General features: G+C 37.2%; 1 protein-coding gene across 3 annotated transcripts in view; it reads left to right on the top strand.

The window, feature by feature from the left end:
- Positions 1-20710, top strand: part of npas2 (neuronal PAS domain protein 2) — a 47663-nt gene that overhangs the window by 19373 nt on the left and 7580 nt on the right. For all 3 annotated transcript variants that reach the window (XM_014996827.2, XM_014996828.2, XM_014996830.2), the window contains exons 2-17: positions 7307-7495; positions 9214-9270; positions 10210-10364; positions 10444-10535; positions 10721-10810; positions 11566-11686; positions 12830-12943; positions 13033-13151; positions 14668-14750; positions 14842-14948; positions 15071-15218; positions 15330-15414; positions 17263-17389; positions 19001-19098; positions 19193-19279; positions 20186-20383. In XM_014996827.2, the coding sequence (XP_014852313.2) occupies positions 7440-7495; positions 9214-9270; positions 10210-10364; positions 10444-10535; positions 10721-10810; positions 11566-11686; positions 12830-12943; positions 13033-13151; positions 14668-14750; positions 14842-14948; positions 15071-15218; positions 15330-15414; positions 17263-17389; positions 19001-19098; positions 19193-19279; positions 20186-20383 (1737 nt within the window). In that variant the 5' untranslated portion in view covers positions 7307-7439. The remainder of the gene's footprint in view (positions 1-7306; positions 7496-9213; positions 9271-10209; positions 10365-10443; positions 10536-10720; positions 10811-11565; positions 11687-12829; positions 12944-13032; positions 13152-14667; positions 14751-14841; positions 14949-15070; positions 15219-15329; positions 15415-17262; positions 17390-19000; positions 19099-19192; positions 19280-20185; positions 20384-20710) is intronic.

Here is a 20710-nt window from a genome sequence, read left to right as displayed (position 1 = left end):
TTGTTAACACACTTGATACTTCATTTTCATATTGGTTTAGTTTTATCTTCTGGACTAGTTTTTATTTTTCCTTTTTCTTTAACTGCATGTTGTTGGCAAAACTATGACAGTTTTAGATATTTGTTGAGTTTCCATACTTTAAAACTTTCTTGGAATATGCTTTAAATTATTTGACACCGGTGCCTTACATGGCTTTGTTACTGATTAACTTATTAGCTCTTGATTGGGCCGCCATTTACAATCTGCCACACTGCTGCTGGATTATTTTAAGGGAAGTATGTATCGTTTATTGCCATTCTAGCTAGGTCATCTGGGTCGTGCAACCTAAAAACAATAAACACTGCAAAACATTAACAACAAATGTACTCATTTTCATTACCATGAATGCTAACCCACCATAGGTTATATTTTAGTATGTACAAACAGCAGAATTGGTGAATTATGGTTCTTATTGCTATTCTGTGATGATGAATAGGAAACAGTGACTTGACAGTGATAAATTTGTTGCCACCAAATTAAATGCACTCTGTAAGTTGCACTCTGCTGATGAATATTGAATATACTCTCATCTATTAACCCAGGAATATAAAATAATAAACAGCATACATTTTCTAATACTAGTAAAACGCAAACAAATGGCTTTATTCATAGGCAAAGCTTCAGCTAGCACTAAAATATGTTCTCTAATGTCTTTAAATGGGCATTATTGAGAGATGTAGCAAAGTATTTATTTTAATTTGTTAGTTGTGGGATAAATTATAAGAATAAAAGCCTCCCTTTTTCTCATCTAATCTGATACAAAAGAACAAAGTGTTTTTTCCCCCCCTGTCTTTACAGACTAAAGATAAACTGCACAGAGCTGAATTACAGTGTAAACATCTGCGCTGAAGCTTTTCCAGCCACTGTGAGGTTAAAAAACTTGACATTTCTTCCCCCACACTGTCATATATTCAAACCTTGTTACTTGTAACGTCGAGCTCAGTGTGAAGTTGTTGTAGAACAGCTGAAATGCATTGGTTTCCAGTATGCAAATGTAAGAGAAGTGTTGATCAAATCTGAGTTTAATTACCTGGGGGCAGAAAATCCTTGAAGCTGCGATCCTGATTGGCTGGCGGAGACTTGACTTGCTGGATTCAGCCCAAACATTGATGTTAGACAGTTGTTTTGACTTTGGCAGCTACAGGAAATGTCTTCTCTCATCTGTGGCTTAATTATGCCAACTACAGAGTATTGTTAGGTTTACAAATGGTTTCCATTACTGCCTGTTAGTATTACAACTATGATCTATGATGTTATAACGCGAAACACTGCAGTAGTTAAGCAGCTTGATTTTAAAAGATGTTGGACGACAAACTGATGGCGTTTTGCTTATTTATTCCTCTATTTTATAACCACACATCCCTTCCTCCTTCTATTTTATTCTCATAAACTATTGCATATCAGTTTATTTCTTTCAGTACTTAAGTGTCTCTCTGCTTTAATGTGCTAAAACCACTTAAATCTGGTATAATTTAATTGTATAATAGTTCTCAAAAACTTTTTTCAGTTCTGATTCCAGTGTGGGTCAGTTGACTGTTTTAAAATAGGACTTTTTGGAGTCATGTAGCCACATTTCTTTACATAAAATTATTATATTATCAAACATTATTGAAAATTACTTCAGATCTAGTTGACAGTGCTGGTAAAAAAAAAAAAAAAACTTCTTGGGATTTACGGATTGTCACTTGGATGGTACAAAATGTCCTAAGTGACATATGGCTTTATTTATTTGGTGACAAAGAAGAAATGAGCAAGAAGTGACTAAATGCCTAAATAAATGACCAGCACATGCAGGGACACGCTTTAAAAATGCTATTGGAAATACTCTTATATCTGTTTACCATATTTTATACAGAGCTGCACATTTGATTTTTTGGAAATTAAGTGAGACCTTTTAATTTTCGGGGTGGGGGGAACAATGTATTATAGAATCAATGCAACAATATTTGAATCCAGGTTTGAATAGTGCCTATCTATATCTAATATTTTCCAGAACTCCCCCAAAATCACTAACAATATTAAATCACCTCTTTTTTGTGTGTTTTCAAAAGTATATATATCACAGACTTGACACAGAGTTTTAATACACCTCTGAGTGTAGAATTATCCAGCTCAAATTTGATCAGTGAAAGTATCCTAAATTTGTATTAATGGTGTCCACCAGACAAAAAACAAACAAACTGTAAAATAACACAGAAAACCTGCTAAGCTAAAACCTGCTAAAATGTTAAGATTACAGGAAACGTAAAACTATTACTGGGTATCTATGTTACTGGAAGACATTGTGCCTAAGCACAACTTCCAAACAACAAACCAGAAAAATACTATTAAAATAAATATCCGTATTTATCCTCACCTAAATGAGCCTTATTTAGGTGTTTGTAATGAAGTTTTGTTGGCCAATGGTTCGACTCTGTTGATACAATAAGGTAACTCAAGTATTACTTCCTTTTCTACTTCAAAATACGAGTTTCAAACAGCAGCTTAAAATCTGGAGCCCAAAGAAGTAGCCTTACCAGAAAAAGTCGCACCAACAGCAACTGGGTGAAATATCATGCTAATAAGGTGTTTACACCCCAACCGTATTGGCTTCTGTTACCTTGAGACGAAGACGAATGACCTAAAAACACAAGATTGTAAAAGCCAAACAATCAGGTTTATTCGGAGAGCAGGGGTCAAAATCAGACAGAGTTTGGTAACAAATCAAGGGTCAAATATTTATGAGCAGTCTCCAGTTTTCTGGACAGCGGACGATGGAAACAAACAAAGGCAGGCCGAGTTAAAACCCTCCACAGTTACTCAAGTCGAGCTGGAACGACTCGCAGTAAACACAGAGCAAGCAGATGAATAATGACTGACAGCAGGCAGGTGTAGAGCAGAGCAGTGAAGCAAATGTTACAACAAAGCAGATTTTAAGAGAAGACAAAGCGTAACTGAACAATGCTGGAGTGAAATGATACATTTCTGCAACATGCATGTCAATCTCAAGAACACAAGGAAACCTGTCACACCACAATTCCATATAGTTTGAATTTGGATTGTGACATTTTATGCTATTTACAGTTTTCTGCCTATATTGTTGCAGAAATAAAGTTGAGATTTTCGTGTGTTGAGAAATACAGTGTTTGACTACAAACACAGAAATCCGACCTCGTGGTTTCAGATCAGTTTCGAAGTGTAACGATGGACTGTTGCGTATCACATTCCATATTTATCTTTAGGGAGAACTGCTGCGCTCCGTCATGACAACTTGGGCTTCTTTCCTAGAAGGAGTTCTCGTTTTTCTAAGAACCCAGCATTTATTGCTCTGAGTTGAATTTTGGGAGTCCCATGTGTAAACTACAAGTAGTTCCCCCATTCCTATTCTCTTGTTGTGTGTTAACATTCAGCATTGATCATGAACTTGAACTTTAGCAGCTGGTGTTCAAGTTCGTAGTTAGAGGCTGTAAAAAGCCAAAGGAATGAGTTTACGGAGACTGTAATGGTTTTTTGATGTTTAACTTGTAGGTTGGAGTTCAACCTTTACACAGTAAAATAATGTGGTTTCACTTTATGCACAGCTTTACAGAGCAAAGTTGCATCAATTCATGCTGCCAACATGAAACAATACATTCACAAACTAGGTCAAGTTGTTCCTATTAACAGATTTACACTGTATATATAGAAAATGAGACGTTCTCTATTTTAAAAATGAATTTCTAGAGCAAAGAAATTCTTTTTTTTCTGTTTTACACTATAAAATGGTTGAAGAAAAGCTCTGCATTAACTTTCTGACAAATATGTTGTCTATAATAAATCTGGCAAATTGACAATAACACAAATGTATTACCACAAAACATTTAAAACTCGAGTATAATATAAATGCTCCAGTATAAAATGAATTAAGACATTATCTATACATTTTTCATTATTTTGAACTTAATAATTACAAGTATTTTGAAAACTTCAATACAAAGTTGTATTTCAGTCAAAAATAATGATAATAATTTTAAATGACTTTGCGGTACAGTGTAAGCATTTCACCTGCGACTTTCACACTATTTGTATTAGCTGTCTAACATTATGTCCTTCAAATTCAAAATAAATGGCTCATGTAGTGTTTAAATTTTATTTGGATGGATTTTTTTCCTCCATTGCAGTTTGAATTGACAAGAAAGTGCAATATAGCACCAGCTCAAAATGGACAAAGTGGATAAAAGTAAAACTAATAGCCTTGGTGCATCAGTTTTAAGTGACTTACTTTGATCCACGTGAAGAATTGCTACAGCTTCAGTTTTCTCAGATGTAACAAAAATGACTCCTGAAGAAGGTTAATAAAGTGTGACTTCAAATATGCCTTTGTGTTTTAATCAAGGATCAATCATTTCAAGAAAATTTGCATTTGCTTCTTCCATCATCACAACATTCTTCTTTCTCTCTCTGAGCTTTCTGTCTCTCAACACCTTAAATCTAAATATGCATCCAGCAGAGCAGATGCATTACTGCCATGCAGAGGAGGAATGCATAGTTCCTCAAATGTAATGGCTTTCTTTGTGATTTTACATACATTGATATTGAAATGACTGTTTAATATATTCTAGTGCTGTTTTTTTTTATTTTTTTTATTTTTCAGTTTTAAAGTTGCTGGTCTGTTTAAATCTCATTCTGAGTGAGGCGGATCCATATAAAGGAGACTATTGGGGTTACAGTCAATTGACTCTTTGACTTTTGTTGTACAAATACATCGCTATGGCTCCGAATTTTTTGTCTCAAGTTGTCTTCCAAGACCGGTGACATATAATCTTATCTCCATGTTTGCTGTGGGAGTGTTGAAAAGGTGTAAGATAACACAGAAAGTGCTTATGTTTGAAAACATTACTCCTGTTTTTAGATATATATGTTTTTATCTCCACGTCAGAATTTATTGCGTTTTATTATTGGGGAAAAGACGTAAAACTTAATCAGCCGTTGCTAATTGGAACAAAGTCTTTTAGTTATTTTTTTTTTTCATCTGTTATTTCTGGTAGCTGTTTTGTGATAGTGGGCCTTCGTGTATTGTAATGACTGAGCTAAATTATTATGCTACAGTCTGACCCAAGGCAACTCCTTGTCTACATAGAATAAAGCAAACGCTGATGACTGCCTGCATTGAAATGACTCACCACATATATTCATGACCCAAAAGTAATCGCTACGCGGTTCACTTTATTTCCAAACTTCCCTATGTTTGACTTTGTTAATCAAATTAAAGGCAAGTATGTTAAAACTGGTAGCTCAGTGTTGTCTGTGAGCCAGTAAGAGGAACAAAATGCTGTTGTTGTTTTACCCATGACCACAGTCACTAAATCGGTTCTTATGTTTATATTAGAGGTGTATGCTGGTTTCTGTTCAAGCCTGCCATAAACAAAATGTGTGCAGAAGGTTGGTGCACACTGATTTCTGCTGAGTTATTAAAAGATGTGCCTGCCTCTGGCAGATTTCTAGGTCAGGAGAGCTCCTCCTGTTCAAAAATCCTCATTTAGTTCAAAAGTACATTTCCCCAGGTGGATATGCTTCATTTACTTTACATTGCATTTTTAATGATTCCACAGGAAGGCATTAAATTGAACTAGCAATAATAGACAAATCTTATATAAAACCGGAGTCTAGTGTTTTATAAGAATAGTTTTAAAAGTTAATTTAAACACCACTGCCATAAATTTTTCAAGTAGTTTGGGTGCAGATAAGTGAGTTTTTGATGTACTTGAATTTGAAAAGGTTTAAAAGTAATATAAAAATTCACAGATGGCCAACTTCCTGGCGAGGCGTGTCATATTTACTCACACTTTCAAGAAAAGATGAAGTATAAGGAGAGTTTTCTTTTCCCATGGTGCTCCATGGATTCTCAGAATGGGGCATTGCTGCAAATTTAACTATGTGATGCAGTCTGTTTGAAAATTGAAAATTTTTCACTAATCTGAATAATGAACTGATTGTGACAGCTTGATAACTCTCAAGTCAAATTGAAATATATGTAATTAACTTTGAATTGACATTGTGTTTCCTTTTATGAACTTTTTGAGTGTTTTGGAAGGAGCCTTGAAACCTTTGTTGCAAACTGGCACCGTATAAATAAACTGAACTGAATGAAACTACTGACTCCAAGTGTGAAGTTTGCATTTGCAGGCAGGATGTGGAAACTCTCACTACTTTACGCTTTCTAGGTGTAATCCTTCATTTAAAAATATTGATGCTTTTTATCCTCATAGCAAGATTGTTGCGCTGCTAGCTTACTTCCTGTTTTTGGTTTGAATAAGGCTAAATAAGACAGATAGCTAGAAAACTGTCCAGGTGAATGTTACTCATTCTGCCTGGTTTTAGGTGATAGCAGGGTTCAATTACAGGCAGGAGGCAGACTTCCTAATCAAAACTGGAGTCTGACGGTTTTGGGAATAAATGGCTTCCACATCATCTGTTTATCAGCGTTACGGCAAAGACCCGTTCAGATGCCACTGGAACTGGGTCAGTCTTGCTTTCTGACTGCACAGCTGCTGACATAATCTAAAAAATGAACTACAAAGAGTAAAGAAGCTTTACGTTCTTTTATCTTCACAAAAAATAGAAAAAGACAAAACTATAAATGGACAATGTTTCGACATGGTGCCATGGTGTTTATTGAGGAATAGAAATGATACGAGTTCCCTGATCTTTGGACGTTCTACAATGGCTGTTAATAACTTTGGCTAAAAATGATGGAGAACCAACTATTATTTTTTAATAAAGATATAATAAATGCATTGTCTTAGCTATGTTTTCCTGCAATATTTGCCAATCGTACAAAGACTAAAAGTAACACTAATATGTTTTTAATTGTGTTTTTCTCAACATGCTTTTTAATGTCGTTTTTCATCCCACAAGAAGAGCCATCCTTCCCTTGGAAAATTATATTTTTATCTTTACTTTGAATCCTGAAAATAGAAATAAAATGGGGGTTCTTTAAAAGTGACTCCAAATTTCCTAGAGTGGCTACGTATCTAAAATTACAAGTCGTCTTGTAATGTAACAGTCATGTGACGCTTGTGGCTCTACAAAGCCAAAATAGCTCTTTAGGTTATAAAGGGTGCAGACACTCAGCTTAGCTGGTCAGATCTATTTATTTAAGGCAGAGAGGCCTATAAATAATCTAAAATCGCAAGTGACCACAATAAAAATCAGGTTCTTATTGTATGTTTTCTTTACGTATAACTATGCTAATCAGTCTACAACATGCTAATGTTTACAATTATATTATTTTTCTGTCATTTTACAGGATTCTGCATTCCTTCAGGGGAATCAAGAAGGTTTTGGGCAAGTAGTTTTTTACAATAGCGCGTTCCAACAAGGTCAGGACGGATGGGACTTCCAAGACTTCAGAAAGGGCCTGGTTGGCAGAGGGAGTGAGTATGGACAACCTTTCAGACTTCGGCGGCCCGTGTCCGTCCACGCTTAGGGAATGGGAGTGAGTATTAAACACACTAACATTGGTCTGTTGTCGTAGATTTGTACAGCTGCATGCCAACTCATTGTAGTGTATTGTTGGAATAATTTAGCCACCTTAAAAGGAGTCAAAATACAAACATCTCCCCAATGAGTTTTATCTGTATGAGACATTTTTAAGGAAGCAAGTGTTACCGTTTTGAAACTGGTGGGAAATTAATTTCCGTACGATTTTGGTGATATGTATGATCACTATCACATTTTCAGTTTTCAGGCAGAGGCCAACAGTTTGCTATTTAATAATCTCCTGGTATCCACTGGGCCTTTGGTAGAAAAACAGGCCCACAGCATCACTGATCTTTCATCGTACTTAACATTGGACTGTTTGTAGCTCGAAAAAAATCAATCTTAATTACTTTCAGATGAGACAAGTCCACCGGCTTGTGCTCTTTTGGATTTTGTGCATTGTGGGGTCGCATGAATTCATACGACATGCAGGATTTTTCCCTGAAAAAACTCGACACTCTAATCTGTGCAGAAGCCTGCTGCCTAAGTACATTTGATTCTTTAAATATAAGCAAAGCTATTATCCATCATCCTCACCATGCTTTTACATGGAAAGTATTCACAGCACTTCACGTGTTACACATGTTTTTGTGTAACACGCAAATTGTGTTAAATGAATCTCTTTGTTCAAAATTCAAACCACAAATGCCCCTTTATGACAATGTGTAATTTCTTTTTTTTGAGAATGTTTTGGAAATGTATTTTAAAAAAGGTATTCACAGATAATACTTTGTTTATAAAAACTCAATGTTGGGCTTCATCAATTTGCAACAAAACAAAGTCCACATAGTCAATACGGGGTATTTGTAGGAAAAGTTTGATTTGATACAGTTTGAAATAAGGCTGTACTGTAGAAAGCCAAGCGCTGTAAATACGTTCTGAGTTAAATGTAAACAACCTGCATCAGATATGGCCGATCCGCATGTTTATCCTTTTACATCAAGACTGGAGGACGAGATAATGTCTCCGTTCTGCGTCCACCAGCTGCTTTGTACTACATTACACTTGGTCCACAATCCAGCATTACCCCTTACAGTACATTTTGCTTATGGCTTTTTAACTACTTCCTGATGTGGCTTTTTACTGGTGGGTCAACTGCAACCCACATTTTGTGCTGCAGTTAAACAGATTTTGTGCTGCAGCTGTGTGTAACGACCATGTGTAAATTATGGATTTTAAATTTTGCAGAGGTTTGCTGCATGTCTCCATAAACACCGAGCAGTCTTTTTTTTTTTTAAATCTACCACAGTGACCTGATTAAAGGTGAAGATTCCCAGGAGCTTGAACTGGGTTACCAGGTTATGCTAACAGAGTTATGGCAGACACTGTGGTCATTTCACCATTTCTGCCCGACGCTAGTTTGACTTTGTCTGAAAGAGCTTTTTTCTTAAGACAGAAATGAATTATCGTGACACTCTTTGACACGTAGAAAGTGACATATGCATATTTACTCACGTCACTTTGTAAGACTGTAAATAATATCTAGGTAAATGTTATGCTTCTGCTTCACGGCCAGCTGGCACACTGTCACACATTTCCTGGAAAGTCAAAAGAGCTGAGTCACTGCTGGGTTTTGGCAATTACTTTATTTCTTGTTGCAGCATGTTAAACAGTCAAATGATTACTTCTTATTCTCAAACAATATATTTAATTGGCCCGTCCTTGTGCTTTCAGTACCAACAGCTGTGTGGAGGACTTAATGGATGAAGATGAGAAGGACAGGGCAAAAAGGTACTTTATCCTGTCTTACTGTTTCATCTGTTAGCATGAATGAGTCATGATCGCCATTTTTATAGGCAGGTACAAACTACATTGTCTTCGAATTAACAGCTCTCATGCGACATGAATTTTGGTTTTCAGTGACTTTGTGTTCGGAGGTGGTAGACAAGTTGAATTAGGGGCCATTTTACTTCAGTTACTTAAGCAAGGACTTTTCTGATAAGAAAAAGTTAAACATTCTTTCGGACACCTGAAAAAGCCAAATGGCTTGCCGACCGGGATAATCAAAACGCTTTGAAGCAAATTATCAACACAGCTGTACAAGCACGTAGGGCAGAGAAGTTAAACATTACCTACAAAAGAAAACAATAAAGCTGAAGCTACTAGAAGTTGTTAAAATTAACTCACAAAACTGATTGTTTGACTTGTAATGCAAGATAAACATGCACACAGAATGGTGAATTTTAGGTTAAATCTGTTTAAGTACATGTATTTATGTTATATTCTTTTAACGACATAATTTTTTCTTTTTAAATACAAGAGCATCAAAGACCTGAGGAATGATCCCATGTTCTACATGTTACATTGTGTTTTATTCTATTGACATCACTAACAAAAACACTGAGAACTCATTAACTCTGTTCATTTTTTTTAACAATTAATTAACCATGATTAATTCCCAGCAACCCTGTCATTAATCAGATAAAATAAATTACTTTTCAGCCCTAATTACATATCGTATTTTATTAAATTATAAATAAAATTTGAGTAAATGTCACATCATACGTTCTGTGAAATATTTGTTCTATTTACATAAATGTAATGAACTAGAGCATTACCAAGCTGTTTCTTTCTACTAAATAGAAATTTGGTGGTTTTCCACTTCTACTACGTTGCACTTGTGCTGCCATTTTTTATTTTATTTTTTTAAATGTGTGCTTTGCTCTGCAGAGCATCTCGTAACAAATCTGAAAAGAAAAGAAGAGACCAGTTCAATGTGCTCATCAAGGAGCTATGCACCATGCTCCAGGGTCAAGGCCATCCACGCAAGATGGACAAATCCACCATACTGCAGAGGACGATTGACTTTTTACAGAAACAGAAAGGTCTGCGCACATTCGAACATCTGTAGATCATCATTTCAGCCACTTAATCTCGATCGCTGACCTTGCGTCGTCCTTTCAGACATCACTGCGCAGAACGAGATTTGTGACGTGAAGCAGGACTGGAAGCCCTCGTTCCTCAGCAATGAAGAGTTCACGCAGCTCATGTTGGAGGTAAAGCTGAGCAGGATGCGTCCTTGAAGCAGATGATTTAGTCTGAATTCTGACTGATGTGAAATATTACTCTTGCAAATTCTCTTTATAGTGATAAATGAATGACACGATTGGCAAAATGATGTAGGAATCTGAGACTTTAATTAGTGATCATCTGATAAATGTAACACATTCACCTCTTTCAGGCCCTGGATGGCTTCCTTGTTGCATTAACGACAGATGGAAACATCATATATGTGTCTGACAGTGTGTCATCACTTATTGGCCACTTACCGGTAAGTCGGAGGAGTCGATAAATTAACCATTAATCATCTTTTCAGCTAATTTTGCCACAGTATCAATGGCTACTTAATTGGAAAAAGAAAATCTGTTATTTGTCACCAGTAACTGTTATTCATATTTGATCTTGTTTTGAGTTCATATTTTTGAATAAAAGTAAAAATTTATGGTCTTTTAATAAATTTTTCTTCTTACTATTAGGATATAATTAAACAAATACAGGTTTTGTTTGTTTTCCTTTGTTGAATGAAGATTAGCATTATGCTAATCACATTTCCTCAACAGATTTATGTAGAAACATACAAATAGGCCTGTCACAGTAATCAATAAATCAATTAATTGCATGATAAGTTAAAGAAAAATAAAAAAGCTCAATAATTTGCATTAGCATGAATTGTTGAGTCTTCTGTCTGGCGTTTTGGTTTCAACTGCCCCTGTTTTTGAAGGACATTTTTGTTGTTTTGTTTATTTATCTTGGATATTTATAATATCCAAGATAAATGTGTTAAATATTCACTACAATTTAAAGTTTAGAATCAGTTCTTGGATTGTTTTGCCATCGCCACGACATTAGTCGAAAATGGTCTCAAAACAACATTATCGTTTATCGCAATAACTGCTGGGACAATTTATCGTCTAACTAGGTTTGTTATTGTGACAGGCCCACAGACAGAGGAACAGGACCACACACGTGAGAGAAGGTCCTGCCAGCATGTAATGACTGACAAACGTCTGTCTCTTTTTCCACCAGTCAGATATGGTGGACCAAAATATCTTGAATTTCCTCCCGGAGCGCGAACACGGCGAGGTGTATAAGCTGCTATCATCCCACATGCTGATGACTGACCCCGTTGCTGCTGATTTCCTTGACAGTGAGTATCCTGCTGAGAGGCCTCGCTGCACGATCCGTGTCTGGGTCACCATGCTGGAGCATGGCGGAAGTACAAAGGTTAAACCCGTAGATGGTCTTTTATTTACGAGAAGCAAAAAATGTAACACGAGAGAGAGAAGCGCTCCACTCATTCCTGATCCTGTTGCTCTTTATTTTATTCTCACCTATTTGGGACATTGTTTAAACCACAAACTTGACACCTGGTTGTTGAGATCCAAAAGGTTTTCTCACATCAGCAGCAATTTTTTATTCAGCTCTTTGTACATTGAAGAAGCGACGGCTCTGGAGTCTGTGTTTTATTGCAATTCTAATTAGCGTGTATCTATGATTAGACTTTTAGCTAATAATAGGAGCTAGCTTAGTATCATAGTTAAGACTTTAAATCACTGTTATGTTAACACAGTAATCCAAAGCGGTGTGGCATGGGAGGCCAAAGACGCTGACCTTAATCCTGTGTTTCTGATGGGCTTTTTCTGACGAAGAGAGAGGGGGAATCGTCGGTGTCTCCGGCTGACATTAGAGGCCTTAATGGCCGCCTCCAAGCCTTGTCTGGAGCGATCGCCAACTCTGCTGAAGAGCCATCTGTATAAACAAGAGTCTGGCTTTGTAACTGCAGGAAAGCCTGATTTTTATCCACTTATAGTTGAGTTGAATCAGGGCAGCTGCAGAATTATCAGAGAACCTAAACTAGTAGTGTTGTAAATCACCTACACCTTAAAGTGAGCTTTCTCTGCTTTAAACCATGGACCTCTCTTTATAGAATAGTAAATATTAACAAAGCATTTGAACGATATAATGCACAGTAACAAAAATTATGAGTGTAAACTTAAAAAAAAAGCTATTTATCAATATTACAGCACAAGAGTGAAAAAAGCATGACAAATTCTTAAAAAAGTACTCACACTTATTGTCCCATTTTGAGATGCAACAAGGACAAACTTTGAATGTGTTTTAATAGGATGTTACGTGAATGCCCAACACAAAGTAGTGGAAAATTATGAAGTGAAAGGTTTTATTTTAATAAAAATTAAAAAGTGTGGTCTGCAGAGTTTAAAAAGAGTAAGGGATGATTTTATGTAAATTCATGTAAATTCTAATGTGGAAAATGTCTCAATCTTTGCAGGTGAGACACATATTGAATTTTGCTGTCATCTAGCCAGGGGTAACATGGACCCCAAGGAGCCTCCTGTGTATGAATATGTCAAGTTTGTTGGAGATTTTAAGTTTCATAACCATGGTAAGAAAATTTCATTTAAAAAATACGCAAATAATCCACCTTATTTTAACACGTTTTGAAAACAAAATGACATACTCCTTGCCACACAGTGCCTACATCTTCTTGTAACGGGCATGAACTGACGTTACCGAGAAGTCTGCAGTCGTCGCTGGAGGAGCAGGTCTGCCTCATAGCAACTGTACGATTAGTCACTCCACAGTTTCTGAAGGTAAGAGCAGTTTGAGGCCTAAAATACTGATTGTTTTTCATCTATCTGTTGTTAAACCTCCCAGAGAAATAACAAGCAGCATGTGTGTTAATAATGAGGCAGGGCCAAGGACATGGCACATTTTGGTCCTTAGTGACGCTGTTATGTCTGCACATTTGTTGCTCTGTTAGGGCTGAATATGACACATTGGTCTCATCTAATAACATCACCCAAGGATGCTTCAGCGGCTAAGCGCTGACGTCGTAAGCCGAAGCTAAACGCCAAATCAGAAGTTTTCCAAAGTATGACTTTATAGCCTTAAAATTCACCCATCATTTTTGTTTCAACTGTACAAATTGAGTCCAGTCAACATTAAGAAGCATGCATATGATTCATTATTCATTCAAGCCTCCATACTTTAATATATTCATGTTTAAAACAGTTAGATCTGTTAAACTGTGTTGAATGGCGTTAAATTGTGAAGAATTAGAACATGCTAGAGCTAACGTGATTTCCTTGTTGCAGAAAATACTCATAAACTCACAGAAGTCAACAAATGAATATATGTATATATAATATCGATTTGTTTGTGGATGAATAAAAATCAAATTTTTAATTTAGTTTAGCCTTTACGCTGTTAGTCGTAGTGGAAAAAAAGATTGTTTTGGCTGTTGCAGCTTCCTATATGATAGCTCCGTAGCTCTCCCTCAGATAAGCATGTCATTAAATCACTGGATGTTTCAACATTTAAAGCTCAGTACTTAGTTTATGAAGCAGGAGAATAAGTTGCGTTCATACACGATGAACTGGATCCACAACAAACATGGTGCTAGGCAAATGATCAACAAGTCATATGAAAACAAAGCTAAAGCTAATTTAGCGATTCCGCTGCAATAAACCACAGTAGAACAAATATGAGTTTGTTCTATATTCCTTTTGGCAAAAATTAAATTTATGTTACAAATAATACAGTATTTTAACCCAATATTTGTCACGTTGTGAAACAAGAAATTCAGAAAAGTTTAAATGGAAAACAGATCTGTTTCATTTATTTCCTTTCCTTTCAGATCAATAACGCTTTCTGCTGTGCCGAAGCGTTATTTTTTATTTTATTTTATTTTTTAATTAGAATACAGTTCGTCACTACTTGACCATCCGGCTTCATGCTTTCACCTTCAAATGTTTTTGACTTGCGGCAAACTTTTTGCCAGTCCTTGCTTTAAATTTCCAATTTTAAAACTTGGCTCGGTGCTTTGTGCAGGATAAATATGGAAGTTCAAGGCCACATCTGTTTGGGATTAGTCAGAGCATTCAACGTGTTTGATAGTGACGCACAAATATGGTCATGCAGTGATTTAGTGAGAACAAAACTGTGAGGCAGAGCTGCCAAATACGTGAAGCTAGAGTAGCTCACACTGTCCTTTTTGGTGATAACCTTCATTCAGTATCTGGAAACCACTGGACAGAAGGATCCAAAAACAAACAAAAAAGTACTGTAAGAAAAAATGTCTGACTCTGCTACTGTACTCTTGTTCAGGATTTGTGTAACGTGGACGATCCTTGTGACGAATTCACGTCCAGACACAGCCTTGAATGGAAGTTCCTGTTTTTAGATCACAGGTGAGAAACTGAAATCGTCATATTTATTCAAGATTATTTTACCCCCAGATTAAGGTAATCTCACATGTTTATCATCACCTTTGTGTTTCAGAGCATCACCAATCATAGGCTACTTACCATTTGAGGTTCTTGGGACTTCGGGTTATGATTACTACCATGTGGATGACTTGGAGCTCATAGCCCAGTGTCACAAGCAATGTAAGAAACCCAGCGTTGCCTCTTTATTACAAATCGTCATCACTGGTTGACTAATAAAATAAAACCAGGAACTTGTGAGTGCAGCATTGACAGCAGCTTTTATTTTCCCTTTATCTTCTCAGTAATGCAGTTTGGAAAGGGTAAATCCTGCTATTATCGCTTCCTGACCAAGGGACAGCAGTGGATTTGGCTGCAGACTCATTACTACATTACTTACCACCAGTGGAACTCCAAACCCGAGTTCATTGTCTGCACTCACACCGTTGTCAGGTAATCCTGAGGGCTTTCTTTTGTCTAGCATCATGTGAGATGTATCTGTTGGTAGAGAATCCATAGATAGGAGTGGGAATGAAACTTGTCACACGAATGTGTCTCGTTTAGTTACGCGGAAGTGCGAGCTGAACGGAGGAGAGCTTTTGGTCTGGAGGAGCTTTCGCCACCTGAGATAGCGCCATCCTCTGTGAAGGTAAGAGTCCTGCATAAGCAGAAATGTCTCTAGGTTTGAAACAATTCATTGGATTAATCGCGATTAATCGATTATTGAAATAATCATCAACTAAGTTAATAATTGATTAATCATTGACTGGAGTATTCAGACTCAAAAAAGGCCATTTACTGGAAAAAACCCCCCCAACATATTGAGTGTAGTAATATGTACAAAAATACATGAATTGCACAAAACATTATTTAAGATGAAAAAACCTTTGTTTATGAATATGTTTTAGCACAAATTCCTCAGGTTGCTTACTTTTGGATTCACCCTGTTCAGATTTACCAAAGGAATATTATGTTACTGCATTTTACACTCTTAATTAAAAAGGGAGTTGAATTATTTATTTATATGCATCTTCTAATGAAAAATCTGTAGACTGTGCAATTTTGTTTACCCAGTTAATTGGTTAATTGTCAGAATAATCCACAGATTAATTGATTACAAGAATAATTCTTAAGAAGCCCTAAAATTTACTCTTAACTATCAAAAATTTTCACATTTTGACATGTTGTAGCGGCAAATTTCAGTGTATTTTATTGTAATTGTAAACTGGACGGTGAACGTTGTGTTTAAATTTGATCGAGAATTAAAGCAGATTTCATTCCATCATATCAAAATGGCCGCCCACCGAGCTGCCAGCAGTCAATACGAGGAGAGCGCTAATCAGAGAAGTGGCTGAGAAATCTGTGGTAGTTGTGGAGGAGCTACCGGTGCCGTCTGCTCAGGTGGGAGAATGTGTTGTTGGGTCACCTGTTGGGCCTTATTTTTGGCTGCCGTGTCAGTCCACACAAAAGGCGTCTCACCGCAGGCTGGCACACTCCCTGTCGAGGATGGGCATTTCCTGTCATTTGCCCAGTCGTGCGCGTCCTCGTTTTGGCTCGCCAAACAGGAAGAGCAGCCTGGTAGAATTTGAAACCGCATTAGGTTTAACCTAAACAAAGCTAAAGGTTTGTTGCAAAATATGACATACATTTCACAAACAGGTTGTAAAAGTAACATTCACCAGGTCGGACTATGCAGTTAGTGGTGTGTGTTGTTGAAAATGGTAATTTTGTTTGCCAGTGCGTCGGAGCAGCTTCTTTCCATCTCCCAGTGGCCACTTTGCATGGCTTTGTTTCACACGAATGTTGTGTTGACTGCTAAGAGGGAGTGGTGTCATCCTCTTTTGAATTTCAATGCGAAAAGTCCTCAACAAAAATCCCCACTGTGAAGCATGGTGAAGGCAGCATCATGCTGTTGGGATTTTGTTTTTCTTTTTGTCAGCAAAGACAGGGGATTAGGTCAGATTTGATGGGAAAATGAATGAAACTGGTTCACTTCCCTGCAGCACTGAGCCAAGAATAGAGTAAAATATACTTTGTTGATCCCTGAGAGGAAATTGCTTATTTGTCACAAATGCGAAGTGATATAAAATTATTAAAAATACATGCAAACATATTTAGATCATGTTAGATCCAAATATGAGACAAAATCTAGCTCTGACTCAAACACTGAATTTTTTTAAATCGCTGTTCATTAACTATTTTGCAAAGGTGAAAGGTCAAACCGTTCAGTCTCTAGAGGTCTAAAGCTGGTAGATAAAACTCAAAAGACTTACAGCTCTATTTGTAGCTAAAGATGTTCATATTACGTGTTATATTAACTCAGGAAAGCTGAATGCAAATGCACAATACGCCACACAAAGTCATGATTCTATGTCGCTTTAAAATTATGCTGTGCTTAATTTTATAACGTAAAATCCAATAAAGTTCGTACATATACCATGACATAATGTAAAATAGGTTCAAAGGGCTTGAATACTGTTTTTTTTTCTCCCCCCAGGCCCAGGAGTTGTACTTGGACATCTGCTCCACCCTGGACGCGACGAGGGACAGAAACAGCGGCGCACGTTCAGTGTCCTCCCATAGCTCTCGGAAATCCTCCCACACCGCCCTGTCGGACTCTTTGTGTGAGTCATCCTCTTCTCTCTAAACTGCCAAGTCACTTTGAGGCAGGTTTCCATGTAAAAAAAAAACAAAACAAAACAAAAAAAACACTGTTCTTGTGTTTGTGCTGCTCAAACATAGACTAAAAACTGCTGCTTGTCACTTTGAGCAAAGCTTTATAGACATTTTCTTTATTTTCTCAGCATAGAAATCACAGGTCGTTTAGTTTTTTTTTTGTTTGGTTTTTTTTTAGTCTTTGTGAAAATTCCCCAGTGGATGTTTTGTCATGGAATCTTAAGAAACTTTGTAATCAGCGGTAAAACTCCTGAAACGAAGCAGACATGGCGTCATCGCAACACCTCCTTATACGTGTGGGTGATGATGCATCTCTGATGAAATGTTTCCAAACCCCAGGGTTTCTGTCTGCTGTCCCACCAGCTATGTAACGCACTAAATACTTCCACCTGCATATTCATGAAGACAGTGCAGCAGCTGGGGCTTTTTTGTAGCAGTATCTGTTTATAAAAAGTTTATAAAGCTTCCCTGAAAAACACATTCACACAGTGGTGGACTTATTTAGAAAACAGCCTCTGTCAGAACTATGAGTTGCAGATATTTTTCTTGCTCAGCCTCGGTTTGTGTGGGCTGTAATAAAAAAACAGTGTGTGGATTTATGTCAGAAAAGGCCTCTGGATCAGAAGCTGTTGTACAACCACAGATGAATTATATCCCTTCTTTTATCTTAACTTCAAGAAAACAATCTTCGCCCTTTGAAAGAGGAGAGAATATTTTGTTTTACTTTGGTTTGCGTTTTTTAAACCCTGCGTTCAGATAACGAAATCTAGACAGTAAAGCGTTACCAACGCATTGTCTGTGTTCGAAACCCCTTCTAAAGGTAATCATGACCAGAATAATTTGATTTCCAGTGTTCGTCTTGATGGAATATGTCAGTACATACCAAATGTTTTTTGTTTCCGCCTATAAAGTTGTTCGATTTGGCAGGATATCTCGGCAAAACCCACATACTCAAATCCACAAATTCATTTTTCTCGCAAACGTGGCACCACTTGAAAGGAAATTTATCATCTTTTCATCAGTGTAAGATTTGCCAAGAATCTTTCTTGTAGCAAATAAATAGTCAAATACAAATTTCTTTTAACTTTTATTCTTACTTTGTGTAATTTTGATTAAGTTTTGATTAGTCATTATTGGAAGTCCAAAATGGATGTCATTTTAGACTTCCAAAATGACTTTGGACTGAACTGTACATTTGGTCAAAATATCAAAAAAATGCAAGAAAGTGAAGGATTTGTGTGTTTATTTTATTGTAAGTTTTAATTCACTGTCATTAAATTAAGCAAACAAAACATTTTGTAAATGTGCTGGGCAGACATTTATAACAATGATCAAATTATCAATCATTGCTCCCTTTCTCTTTTTACTAGGACTTCTCTCTCTTCACTGTTGAGCAACATATAATTTATGCAGACTGATCATATGTTGTCTTAAACCTATCCTGCTTTACATTTTTACTGCATTCGCCTCAGTTTTACTCATCGGTTGCCAGGGAAACGCTGTCCTAACAGAGTCAATGCTCAGTCTGTGTGTCTAAAAGTGAGCCGTCTCCTTTGCAGCAGCAAACTCCTACACAGAGGCCTGCACACCATCATGGCCGTCAGCCTCCATTGGACCAGAGAAGACACCTGCCAGACTCCAGCCCAGTGGGTCAAAGGTCAGCTTATTCCAAACAAGTTCATGTTAAAAAAATTCTCGCTGCCTGAAGAGATAGAATCAGTCGTGTCTATTTTTGTTTTTCCCCAATGTAGAATTTGGCTCAAAGACAAAATTCCTTTGACCTTGTTCCCCAAATGAGCCTCTCCCTTTCTCCAACCTGCAGCAAGCACTCCACCATGGTCAGTGTTTAGACTTCCTCTCCTGCCTGTTGCTCTCCTTCTGCTCTGCTTGTGTACAGTATCTCGCTGTTATGACTGCCGCTGCAATTTGGGTCTGTTTCATCCGCTCCGCTCTCATGTACACTGACGCTTGGCCTGGTTATAAGACTGCGATTAGAAAAAGGACATCAGGAGAAGATTAAGAAAAATAAAGAGCATTACATCTTCATTTTGCAATTGGACTACAGACTGGTTGCAAGGTTTCCCCCAGAAAACTTGCTAAGCCTGGTGGTTGGGTGCCAGGGCAGTCATTCGTCCAGCGGCCCGTCGTGTTTTTGAGTTAAAAAATGTTTAAAGTTTACAGGAAATCCGAAAATATCACTTGATAATTATGTGTTGTTGAAAGATTGGAAGATTAATACCTGAACACCAACTATTAAGTCTTAAAAAATGCTAACATTTTAATAAGACTTAAATAAGTAAGCAATGCTTAGCCTGGTGGGGCCACAAGTAAAGCCTGGTGGCCCACCAGGCTTATAATACACTGGAGGAAACCCTGGGCTGTGTGTTTTTTGAAGAGCCGTACAATTCTTGGATTGCTTTTCCTCGTTATAATTAACTACAGCGACACTTGGGGAATTTTTCTTTCTCAAATAAATGAACTGAAACTGAAGCAGGAAGGCCTTTCTGTGCTCAGCTCGCATGTTTTCCCTGGTCTGTGTTGTCTTCATCTGCTGATTTCTGATGGTGCTTGAGCTGAATATGTGTCTCAAGTTAATCAGCGATTTCAAGTTAAGAGTGTGTGTGTGTGTGTGTGTGTGTGTGTGTTAAATGTAAACAGTATAAAGAGGTTACAGAAAATAAATAGGTATAAATCAAGTGTAACACTAATTTTCTCCCATCTGTTTCCATGTTTCTTCTCTACAGCAGCAGCAGCAGCAACAGCAGCAGCAGCAGCAGCAGCAGCAGTCCTCTGTATATCAGCTGCAGCAGCCTCAGCTCGGCGTAATGAACCAGCTGAAGGAACAACTGGAGGAGAGGACGCGCATTCTGCAGGCCGACATCAAGACGCAGCAGCAGGAGCTGCACGACATTAAGGAGAAGCTCCATCTTGCTAATCTACAGGTAGCAGCCACTCGAAAGACGCCAAGTAATGACATCGGCTTTTCCGGAAAAACATGTTCTCTACAATACAAAAAGCACAGACTTTGAGGAAAGGAATGATGGACATTTGTCTAATTAGAGCCTTGAATCAAGAAAAACATTTGAAGCTTCATATAAGAAAGAAAATCAGCTTCTGACCAAATCCTCAGAAGTAAAGGTAGCTTGTCTCCCTCTAGAGGCAAATGCTAGCTATAGCAGAGCCCAGATTGATTTTCTTTGTTGTATCAAAAGCCAGAAGTGCCAGAGTTTAATACATAATTGTTAAATATTTATATATTTAATGACTTA

The sequence above is a fragment of the Poecilia mexicana genome, unplaced genomic scaffold (assembly GCF_051168715.1).
Source record: "Poecilia mexicana isolate PSO_F unplaced genomic scaffold, ASM5116871v1 scaffold_14, whole genome shotgun sequence".
Classification (NCBI taxonomy): Eukaryota; Metazoa; Chordata; class Actinopteri; order Cyprinodontiformes; family Poeciliidae; genus Poecilia; species Poecilia mexicana.
Note: the sequence above shows the minus strand (reverse complement) of the source record. Positions and strands in the feature narration are given on the sequence as shown.